The sequence below is a fragment of the Gadus macrocephalus genome, chromosome 6 (genome assembly GCF_031168955.1).
Source record: "Gadus macrocephalus chromosome 6, ASM3116895v1".
NCBI classification, from domain to species: Eukaryota; Metazoa; Chordata; class Actinopteri; order Gadiformes; family Gadidae; genus Gadus; species Gadus macrocephalus.
In genome coordinates, this window is record NC_082387.1 from 25,552,491 (window position 1) to 25,564,585 (window position 12,095).

General features: G+C 42.8%; 2 protein-coding genes and 1 long non-coding RNA gene across 8 annotated transcripts in view; 1 reads left to right on the top strand and 2 right to left on the bottom strand.

Moving 5' to 3' along the window:
* Window positions 1-2,982: 2,982 nt before the first annotated feature.
* The window catches only part of LOC132458940 (uncharacterized), a 47,990-nt gene continuing 38,877 nt past the window's right edge, over window positions 2,983-12,095 (top strand). Inside the window, exon 1 of the long non-coding RNA XR_009526040.1 lies at window positions 2,983-3,695. This is a non-coding gene — a long non-coding RNA (uncharacterized LOC132458940). The remainder of the gene's footprint in view (window positions 3,696-12,095) is intronic.
* The window catches only part of LOC132458865 (sialoadhesin-like), a 57,405-nt gene continuing 49,089 nt past the window's right edge, over window positions 3,780-12,095 (bottom strand). For 3 of the 5 annotated variants that reach the window (XM_060053219.1, XM_060053212.1, XM_060053215.1), the window contains one exon: window positions 3,780-4,144. In XM_060053219.1, coding sequence (XP_059909202.1) covers window positions 4,093-4,144 — 52 coding nt within the window. In that variant the 3' untranslated portion in view covers window positions 3,780-4,092. Of the gene's footprint in view, window positions 4,145-4,735; window positions 4,830-12,095 lie in introns of all 5 variants that reach the window. The other 2 variants (XM_060053226.1, XM_060053217.1) reach the window with 1 other exon arrangement.
* LOC132458857 (protein asteroid homolog 1-like) overlaps window positions 10,062-12,095 on the bottom strand; it is a 44,926-nt gene continuing 42,892 nt past the window's right edge. For both annotated transcript variants that reach the window (XM_060053202.1, XM_060053197.1), the window contains 2 exons: window positions 11,854-11,998; window positions 10,062-11,391 (listed from right to left, as the gene is read on the bottom strand). In XM_060053202.1, the coding sequence (XP_059909185.1) occupies window positions 11,190-11,391; window positions 11,854-11,998 (347 nt within the window). In that variant the 3' untranslated portion in view covers window positions 10,062-11,189. The remainder of the gene's footprint in view (window positions 11,392-11,853; window positions 11,999-12,095) is intronic.

Genomic DNA, 12,095 nt, shown 5'->3' on the forward strand with positions numbered 1-12,095 from the left:
TTGCGTTGGAGCAAACTACCTTCCAAGCTACCAGGGGAATCGCTCCCAACAACGTTGTGTTGGAGCAAACTGCCTACCAAGCTACCAGGTGAAACGCTCCCAACACAGCGTTGGAGCAAATTAGCTTCCAAGCTACCAGGTGAAACGCTCCCAACAAGTTGCCTTGGAGCAAACTACCTTCCAAGCTACCAGGTGAAACGCTCCCAACACCGTTGCGTTGGAGCAAACAACACATTCTCACTCCGAGCGCGTCAATTTTTGACGAACGTCAGTGACTTTGGCTTCAGTTTCTGACGCAAAAGGGTACTATTGTGCTTCTTTTTTCGACGCATGGGGTTTTCAACTCGTTACAATGTAACCCCTTCACGGGGGACCCGATGGCTGCACTAGACGCTATGAGCATTCATCCCATTGGCTAACGGAGGACCTTGCGCTTCTTTTTTCGACGCAGGGGGTTTTCCATTCATTACAATGTAATCCCTCCACGGCAATATATGAAGCTATGAGCATTCATCCCATTGGCTAACGGAAGACCCAATGGCTGCACATAGAGACGCTATGAGTATTCATCCCATTGGCTAACGGAGGACCTTGTGCTTCTTTTTTCGACGCAGGGGGTTTTCCACTCATTACAATGTAATCCCTCCACGGCAATATATGAAGCTATGAGCATTCATCCCATTGGCTAACGGAAGAGCCGATGGCTGCACATAGAGACGCTATGAGCATTCATCCCATTGGCTAACGCAGGACCATGTGCTTCTTTTTTCGACGCAGGGGGTTTTCCACTCATTGCAATGTAATCACTCCACGGCAATGTATGAAGCTATGAGCATTCATTCATCCCATTGGCTAACGGAAGACCCAATGTCTGCACATTAACGGCGATTTTACAGTGAAATCTGTGACATTCCTCAACACAACTACACCAACGTGTCCTTGTTAATTACACAACATGTATGGGTTAAGGCTATGGGCATCAGTTGTCCTGTTTTGTGCTTTGATTGAGAGAAACAATCGTTTTTTTGATCAGTGTTGGGTAGCTGAGGTCGTTGCTATAGAGACCACGTCCGTCCGGTTTTTTTGACAGCTGACAGAACAACCCTTTCTCATCAAAATTACGTTCCCAGAGAACTATTCGGCATTCTCAAAATATCGTAAATACGAATTCGTTCTCAGCCTATTTTTTGCCATTTATTTACCGTGTTACTATGGTAGAATAAAGAATAAATTCATGCATTATCATTCAACTTGAACATGTGTTTTTACAGTATAGAGTGGTGGAGGGATGACGTGTGTTGGCCAACCCGGAAGTGAGCGTCGCCCTGGGTTCCCTTGACAAAAAGCCAATGGTTTTTTTTCCCATTGGATTTTGGATTATTGCAGAAAAATTAGCATCTTTGAAGCACCTCCTCAAAAACTGAAAATAAATAAATAAAAATATCCATGCTCCAAAGAACGAAATGTAAACCAGTGCATTCTGAATGGGAGTGTTTCTCAGATTTTTCCATGCTACACAGAACGAAATGTAAACCCATGCAAATAAAGACTTAATAATAATTTAATCATAATAATCATAATAATTTAAATATTATTAATCTCCTAAGTGTGTAGGGTGGTATTCTATTTTTTTCAACGGGGCTGCATCCAGTCACTTGACCGTCATGGTTGCTATGGTGGTTGCTATCGACCGCCCCCTCTAATACTTACATGGCTCTAAAAACCACACGGCAAAGGAGCTGCAGTCAATTGTGTGTTTGTCGTAAACTAGGGTCCGATGGTTAAAAAATAGACAGATATTCCAAGTTATCCTTAAAAGGCAGCTTGCATGTTTTAATTTTCTGCAGTTAGACTTCTTCTGTAACCTATTTTTGAAAGCAAAACACCAAGCTCATTGATTTAATGAGGGAGGGTTATTTGAAACAATTTATTAAATAAATATTTGTGAGAGGTCATTCCTTCTCCTGAGTTTGCTTCCTATTTATATCTAGTGTACACCCCTACTGTCCACAAGCATCCCCCCCCCTCCCCATATGGATTTGGAGAAAGTTGCCACGTCCCAGTGGTGGAGGCATCAAATATATGAAAGAGGGCATTCAATCATAGCCTACTACAATGATCAATAATGGAGGCTGAAGCCCTGAAGGAAGTGATGCAATAGGTGACTGAGTCGACAACATTTAAGTAAGCTGTACCTTGGGGTCTCTTATATATCAAAGGGGGCCTCAAAGGACGCATACGCTTCAACCTGTGGCTCCAGCCATATAGGAAATGACTCAACAAGTGCTCCATCTCGTTGCACCTCACCCAGCGGCTCGCTTGCAAGATTTTGGCCTGAAGTTCTTCCCAGACCTACACCCTAGCCATCCAACATGCATATCTGAGAATCATTCCTCTCTTTAATAATGACAAAAAGTCATGAGAGAAATACACATTCACTTTTTGTTATCTCATAAGCGGCGTGGTGCCGGCTCCTTTTGACCCCAGGCTTCAAAAACGTGGCCACAGGCCAGCTGTGTCTAGACCCCTTAAGCCACAAATGTACACCTCCATCCCACAAAAAATGGGGACTAGAAACTAACCTCTGTCTTATGTACATTTACTGTACTGTTGGAGGTCACGCCCCTTTTCCGGCCTTTTCGAGATAGCCAGGGATACTAAAATGTTTACACGCATTTCCCGGGGCCCCGAGAATGACTTATCCGAGATTTGGAGTTCTAGCCCTTAGAGAAAAAAAGTTTTCCCAAATGGACTGTCATTTGGACAAAGCCCCTCAGAAGTGGAGCCTACAAGACCTAATGGTTCAGAATGTGGTGGAAAACAGATTTTGAGATAGGAAGGTCCTACCGCCCTGAAATTTGAATACCTTATTCTAAGGCCTAACTGGGACCCCCGCACCGAAACTTGGCCCGGTCGGACCCCGAGGGCAGGCCCCCCCTTCCGGCCCTCGGGGTCCGACCGGGCCAAGTTTAAAAAATCCAACCTTTACGGACGCCAATTTGCTTTTTGAATGAATAAAGTATTGTAAATAAATAAATGTTCACCATTAAAATAGATGGTGCATAAGTATAGACACCCCTATTGTAAATTCCCATTGGGGCAGGAAGATTTTATTTTTTAAAAGCCAATTATTTCATGGATCCAGGATATTTATCCTGATTAAGTTCCCTTAGCCTTTGGAATTAAAATAGTCCCACATCATCAAATACCCTTCACTATATAGATTTGCATTGAGAAATCATTAGGCTTATTAACAGCTGTATCCAAATTAAAATACACTGCATGCTCAGAATAAGGTAATAATTAAACTTTTATAGTTTAATAGCCTACTTGAAAGGTCTAATACAGGTCCCAAAAAGCTTCTTCTACGTCTAAATTGATTATGCATACCTATAATATCTGTATTCTTACACAGATGCTTCACAATAAGACTTTCATTCAATTCTATGTGACTTCTGCTATCTTAATAATAGTATTCAGAGCAGAGAGGACAACGACACACATGGCAGCAGACAAAGTTCCTGCTGAGTTTCAGTGAATTATACTTCCCCCTTCTTATATTAGCTCCACAGTGGTGAGGGTGATTATCTGCCCCCCATTAACTTTATCAGTATTTAAAATGGCTTCACTTTAACACAGCAACCATCGATGATAACATGACAGATCTTATTGTAAGCCTACATGACCCATAGACTGTAAAGACATGATAATTGATAAATACTGTAAGCTAACAGAAGAAAAGGCTCATGAAAGACTGAGCAGCCTTGCCATCAAGAAACTAAATTGAGAAGTATTTTTTTTAAACATAGCCTAGTTATCTGGACCAAAATGGAGAAGAACCAGTCTTTACAAACCTCACCGTTATTCACACAACCTAAAGTATATTCAGAATAAACAACAACATACAATAAAGAAAGAAAACTCAAATTCATAAAAAACTGAAATCATCTGAAATGTTACAATCAGAAATAGAAACTGAAAAGAACACGACTCAACCAATAAGTCTGTGAGAGACAACAGACATGATGACGTCAGTGTTCCCTTATCTCGTCATCACTGGAGGAGGAAGAGGAGTCGCTGCTTGAGTTTGGTTCAGCGAACGACCTCGCTGTAGACGATCTCATGTTCCGGTCCAGGGGCTGACCTGTCACCCAGAAGCAGACCAGCAAACCTCAGATTCCCTTCATCATTTCACTAGTAGGCTTTAAGTGCCAATGACCTAGTGAACCAGTTAACCTGTTTTTGTTGAAAACATCTTAGTATGTCTATTTTGATCTCAACATAGTATTCTATGCCATTCTGTCATTTACTCAAATAATAAATTATATTGAAAAACTGATTTAAAACCCTAAGTTTTTGCGAGTCTACGCCATAATACACTCTACTCTGCACTCCAGTTCAGGTGCTCTTGAATATCAGGGTTAAGTCGTGTGAGTGTGCGCGTGCATGTGCGTGTGTGTGTGTGTGTGTGTGTGTGTGTGTGTGGTCCTTCTTTTGGGTCTACCAGCCTACCCATTGGACTGTAGCAAACGTTGCTCACCTTAACACATGCCACACCTGGTGGCAGGTCATTAAACTTCCACTCTAAGATCAAAGTTGACATTTTTCAAAGATTTCGGTTCTGTTCCGTTTGGCGACTTATGAGGATAAGTGGTAATTGCAATCTCTCCCGGTGAGCTCCACAGTGGGCTCCATTCCCTACGCCTAGTTCAACAGATTAGTAGTGCTCGAGTACCTTTTAGCGAATACCAGCCCAGCCAGGAGGAGAAGGAACACAGCCCACAGCACCTTCAACACCACCGACACCGTCAGCCGCCAGCCAAACCTGCCTTTTTTTGTAAAACAACACATCAAATACAATAAGATTAGTTTAGATCGCTTTGTTAATAACAGTAATATTACATTACATTATATAATGTGTTGGATACAGTTTGATTAGATTAGATGACATCATTTCAGAAACCATTACTTCAGATTACCTATAAAATGTCTTTATTTTAGACAATTAGATTCAATTAGATAATGTCAGAATATAATAGACTATATTAGATTAGATAATGGTAGACTATACTAGACTATATTCGATTAGATAATTTTAGACCACGAGAGACTATATTAGAAAATGACAGAATAAACAAGTCTTTATTAGATGAGATAGTGTTAGACTATAAAATACTATATTAGATTAGATTATGTTAGACTATAATAGACTATATTATACGAATTAGTGAATACAGAGGGGCTCACTATCATACACTATATTACACTAGATGATGGACCAACTCATGTGCATTAGTGAACACAGAGGGGCTCACCTTCATCTACCAACACCAATAGACTCCAAGGTGCAGAGGTTTTCTGCCCACTGGAGTCCAGAGAGCAGGTGTAATCCCCTGTGTCGTCATTGGTCAGATTGCTGAGGTGGAGGGCGGGGCCTGTCTCTGATAGGGCGTGGCCATTTCTGTACCAGTGGACGTCCAATTGGTGGAAGGAGCAGGCTGAGGTACAGGTGAGTGTGACCTGACCGCCCTCTTTCACCACATGGTCAGTGACGGAGCTTCTGACCTTCACATCCTCTCCATCTGTTGAGGACACAGTGAGACGGACGTTCTTTACAACTGGACAGATTGACAGCATATACCCTTCAGTTGAAGAGTATATTTATCACCTCAGTTTGCAGACACAAGGAGTCCTTCAATCTGTTGTATGTGCCAACTTCCCAGGCTCTCCTGATCAAGCTCTTTGTGATCGAGTCCCTTTGATCCAAAGCGTCTTCCAGGACATCCAGAAACATCTCATGAGGAGCAGGTGGGTGAGGACATCTTGCTCAAGGTTGACTACAGGAAGCTACTAATCCCTCCCCGATGGGAACCAAGTCTAGTCTCTTCCTATAGTCCTGTTATAATGGGACAGTAGTAGAAGTAACACTGACCCTAGTAACAGTACTAGATGTAAAACTAACTAGTAACAGTACTAGATGTAAAACTAACTAGTAACAGTACTAGATGTAAAACTAACTAGTAACAGTAATAGATGTAACACTTACCAGTGACGTTGACTCTGACTCCTATCGGTCCGGTGTACACTTGGCCGTTGGTCCTGAAGCGGAAGCGGTACGTTTCAGCGTCCTGTTTCTCCGTCTTGATGATCTTTAAGGTGCAGCTCCTGACGAGGTCCCCCGGGTACAGGAACCTGCTGTCGGCCCGGAGGTTTCTGCTGTTGAACACGTTTGCCTTGGGGTCCAGGCAGTACTCATGACTGCGGCACCAGTCCACCCGGTTCACCGGGAGCACCACGCCGGTCCTTCTGTGCACCTTGGGGTGGGTGAAGCTGCAGGGGATGGTGGCGGTGGAGCCCTCCACCACGCAGAAGGAGTCAGGGTACTCCACGTGCCAGTCAGGGTCCGCCCCCAGCGGCCCTGGAGGAAGCAGACAGTCGGGGTCACAACAGGGAGCCCGGTTCTAAGGGAGGGTCTCACATTTTTAGTTTATCATTTTATATAATATTTGATATCATACCATAAAGCATAATGAATTATATAATATCGTATCTAATTTCACACTTTATATATCAAGTTTTTTTTTCTTTTATGTTATGAAAGCTCTTGGGGTGAGGCCCATTAAGAAAACAATGCCTTATTATTATTATTACGATAACATATGGAACGATAAACTGATCAAAGTGTCCTTCTTTATCTGTGTCTAGTGGTAGAGTTGAGGTCCCATTAGGCTCTAAAAAGAGCTCTAGGTTGAGCCCACAGGCCGGCTGGATCCAGTTTGTGTACGGAAACGTCCCAGGTAGTAAACAGAAGAAGCATTACAGCTTACCAGCTAGCAGCAGGAGCACAGAGAGGGTCCATGGATTCATCTTCATCTGCTCCGTAGCTGCCTCTCTGTGTCTGGTTATTAACGCCACTTGGACAGGGGGAGGGCTGATTGGCTGATTGTGAAAGGCTACAGTAATAGTCTTCACATGTAGCTTCCTCCTTTTAGATATTCTCTGCAATAGCCACTAACCTCCCTTCACAATGCATTAAAGACCATATATAGCTTCCCTTCTTCCTCTCTCATTTACATGACATACAATCAACAATGGTGTTACTATAAAAAACGACCAAATGGGACAAAATGAGCTGTAAGAAGTAGTTATATATCGGAGACCCTAGATGTCACATCTCAACAAAGTGTGTGCGTTTAACAGAAGAGACAGACATCAACCACAAAGAGTGTGCGCTCAACAAAGGAGCTATAAGGAGAGAGAATATTAATAGTCTTCAGGATACAGTTCAGACGCGAGACCGAGAGCAGGAGGTTTGACCACAGGTGTGTGTGTGTTCGTAAATATGTATGTACTGTGTATGTATGAATGTCTGTATTTTGTATTGTGTGTGTATTGTGTATGTGTGTGTGTGCGTGGGGGGGGGGGGGGGGGGGGGGGGTATGTGAGTGTGTGTGAATGTGTCCCTGACCGATGTCTCTCTATCCATGTGTGTTAATCACACTGATTGTGTGTTCTTGGCACTGGTTATCCCAGGTAGACCAGAAAGACGTACCAGTACAGAGAGACCGTACCAGTACAGGTAGACCGTACCAGTACAGAGAGGCCATACCAGTGCAGAGAGAGTACCATTAGCTCTTCGTCATGAAGTAGGAGGACAAGATCCAGGTGTTCCAGTTCCTGGGCTGATTGGCTGATTGTGAAAGGCTACAGTAATAGTCTTCACATTTTATTTCCTCCTTTTAGATATTCTCTGCGATAACCACCAACCTCAGTTCACCTCGCGTTAAAGACGATACATCTGCACTTCTCTCTCTCATGTACATGACATACAAAAAACATATGGGACAAAATCAGCTGTAGGAATAATTTTTCTTAGTAGTTAAATACCAGAGGCCCTAGATATCACAACTCAACAAATTGTGTGCGTTCGACAGATGAGCCATAAACAACAATGTGTGTGCGTTCGACAGATGAGACAAAAATGTGTGTGTGTTCATCAGATGAGCTATGAGCCACAAAGTGTCAAAGTCAGTGGATGTTCTCAGAAAGTCGTCAGGGTTTTGAAGTGAGGGAGGGATGTTGGTTAAGGGTAAAGTCATCTTACAGTGCTCAAGTACATAAACACGCAGTTCACCCAATACTTACTGAATCTCCTCACCCACCAGATGGTGACATTTTGTCATTCCTGTCACTATCATGCATTTTATAAGTTAATCATATACTTTTTATTTTTACAGCATTTGACCACAGCTTTCATTGTTGACTATCTTGTTAGGACACTTTTTAATAAAACAACGTGTTTTCCTCTTTGCTCCCATGATTTATGTTGCATCTAAACCTTTATCAGACAGTTTGTGAAACCTTCCCCTACCTTTAAAACCCACTCTCACTTCCTGCTCTCGTTCCAGCTCCACGCTGCGCTGCGCCTCCGTCACACTCTGCTGCTCGCTGCCCCCCGCGGAGGGGCAGGGCGGGGGGCCGCCCCCTCCGGGTTCTGTCTCTGGACCAGCTGCTGCTCCAGCTCAAGGATCTGCTGCTCATAGTTAAGACCTGCTGAAGGCCCAGGGTCTCTCATCCTCAGGTGCGGCTTCACACTACACACATGATACAAACACCGGGCGCGGTCCATAACTTCAGTACACCCCCAGAGAGAGAGGCACTAGCAGGGAGTGGTCAAGCAGGAGGAAAGTAGGCCGTTTTTGGAACGCACCCCAAAACACGACATTCAGTTACTAATGCTCTAATTACTGAATATTGGAATGCACCAATAGAGTTGTTTCAACTCTGCGCTTTACAGACACTGAATGTTGCCAAAAGGAAGGTAAAACCTAGGCTAAAGCGGATTAAAGGAGCCATTAGCTGTCATAATGAAGCCATATGATGTTGGACTTACATACATGCAAAGTACCTCCATCGGCAAATTGCCAGTGAATAACGATTGGCTTTCAGACACGAGGAAAATTAAGCAAAATTATGTAATCATGGGTGAAGGTCAAGTTTTCAAAGGAACTTTTGTAGCCCTAGGTGAGATTGAGTTTTGCGGATCCCGTTCCCAAGCGGGAGTTGCTCTGTTAATTGACATTACTATACTTAACATCACTGAAGACACATATTAACTGATTTACCTTTACGTTGCTTAGCATTTTTGTTACCCACTTATAGCTGTACTATACTACATTGCAATTAAACAATATGTTATGCATGGAGAACAAACAACAAAAAAGTTTCAAATTCTGGTTCAAAGAATGGATGAACTCCATAAAGTAGCTAAACTAATGTGAGGAATCTTAAAAAAGCTAAATATGGCTAAAATATGGTCTACCTCCATACATAAATGAAAGATGGTCAAGAATTTGATATGAAATTAACTCTATTAATTGTGGAAATAAGGACACTAAAAGTAAGCCAAAAGGGCAAGCTCTAATGAATTGCATCCAAAAATACTATGTTTTTTTGTATGCAGTTTAGACCTCTTCATTTTGTATTTTTTAAGTCCTTCATAGGGAACACTGAAACCTGTCCCCTCTCTCTTTACTCTCACTTTCCCTTCTCTCCGTCTCCTCATCCCTCCTTTCCTCAATCTTTAGAGCTGAAGAAAGTAGAAGACATGGCACTGTTCCTTTTAAAATATCAAAATGATATTATATAATTTCCAAAATAAGAAACATTTCCATAATTATTCAGAGTCTAATTATACCTGTGTCACCTTTAACACTACAGCTGTGGTCAGGATATGGTCTCCATGGTTACAGGTCCAGGGGTGCATGGTGGTGTAGGGGCCCTCCTGTGTTTGAGGACGATGCACAGGGATGGTGGGAATAGCAGCTGCTCTCAGCCTAGTCTCGCCCTTTCTGGTCTCCACTAACCGGTCTGCCTCAAAATGTCCTGCAGAGTGACTTCACTTTAGTTATTCCGTACCAACCGTTTGGTTCTCCTCCCTGCTTCGGTGGGGAGGAGTACATCTGTACTCCTTTCTCTGAGCGATTGGAGCCTCCTCATGCAGCTCAGGAAACCGTGTTGGAGACTTTAGGACAACACGGAGGAAAGAGCGGACAAGCTGCTGACATGGTCTGAGTTTATTGATTTATATCATGAATTGCAGTAAATAAGTGAATAGTAAAAATAATATGTATATTATGTATATAATATGTGTATATATATATGTGTGGTATATGTATGTATGTATATATAATATGTATATTCATATATATGATTGCGCATGTATATATATATATCTGTATGCATACATATATATACATGTATAGATTATATGTATATTAGTGCTGTCAAGCGAGTAAAATATTTAATCGCGATTAATCGCATTAATGCCATAGTTAACTCACGAATAATCGCAAATTTTTTTTCGATGCTAAATATCCCTTGATTTCTTTGTCCCTTTATTTTTTCTCATTTTAATGCTCTTATCAACATGGAGAAGTTCATCGGCTTGCCATGTTTTTTTATTGGCATATACTGATCAAAAAAGGACGATACAAAAAAAAAGCCTATAGTGCAATTAAACGATGAACATACAAACATACTTCCTTGAACATAGCAGTCAGGCTACTGCTTCTTTGTTTTGAGCCAAAGAAAAAAAAAAAAAAAAGCGTTAATTGCGCGATAAAAAATGTAACGCCATTAAAATTGGTTTGCGTTAACGCCGTTAATAACGCGTTTAACTGACAGCACTAGTACATATACATATATATGCCTGTACAGTATACATATGTATATGTTGTATTGAAAGAACGATCAATAGCTCAAATTAAGATCGATATTAATCAGAAAATCAATTATTTTAACCAAGCCCGAAACACAACTCATGATTCACGCATAGAAAAAGCCCACAACCATAATATTGTGAAGCAACGTCTTATGCTAATCTTATACCGATCTCAACTCTCCTATTTCTTCCTTCCTAGGTTCTTATTGAAGATGCAATACCAAAATGATATGAAGAACAGGTTTTATAACTCTGTTGCTGCTTAATATAATATATGACTGTAACGTGTTGCCCCAACACTGTGCCCCATCAGCCCCCCCCTGCTCACTCCCACCCCTCCCTCTACTGCTTCCTCCTCCTGCTTTTAACCTCCACCCTAGAACCATCCGAGCCCTGATCCAGGCCTTCAGCCCCGCCCAGCTCCACCTCCTCCTCCTCCTCCACCTCCTCCTCCTCCTCCTCCTCCTCATCCTGGGTGTTGAGGTGAAGGTGCTCCATGCTGGCCCTCAGGCCCCCCAGCTCTCCTGTTGGCCCCGGGGTCTGGCTGGGTCACTGCTCCCAGGAGCCTCCTGTACAGACTGATGAACTGGTCGTCCTGTACGATGTCCTCCGGCTCCCTCTCCTGGAGCTGCTCCTGTCGCTGGTGCACCAGCCTGCCCTGGTACAACCTGGACCAACCCGTCTGGGATTAATGAAGCACTTATCTTATCTTAAAAAATAAGATAAGATAAAAAATACACCCGCAACTTTCTCTGTCACAGATGTGTATACGTTAACATTTCTCAGTATTTCACTGTTAAAATATCAGTGTTGTGATGTTGTCCTGTTATTTAAATTTACTTCTGATTTTATATGATGGTCTCACTATGGAAACAGTAATGGCTAGCTATGGTTTTGCTATGCAAACAGTACTGACTAGGTGATGGTGTTACTATGGAATCAGTACTGACGGTGGTGGTGTTACTATGGAAACAGTACTGTCTGGGTGATGGTGTTGCCATGGAAACAGTACTGTCCGGGTGATGGTGTTACTATGGAAACAGTACTGTCTGGGTGATGGTGTTACTATGGAAACAGTACTGTCTGGGTGATGTTGTTGCTATGGAAACTGTACAGTCTGGGTGTCTCACCAGGCGTAGAGGGGTTCAGGGAGGGGCTTGCAGAGCAGCAGGTTGAGCTGGGAGGCGTCCTTCAGGCAGGCCTGCCATTGGTTGAGGCTGTGAGCCACGACACCGTCCAGAGGCTTGGAGAGGTGTCTGGTATCCCCCTGCCAGTCTTCACACACACACACACACACACACACACACACACACACACACACACACACACACACACACACGCACACACACAGGGAGTGATTTTTTCCCTGTGT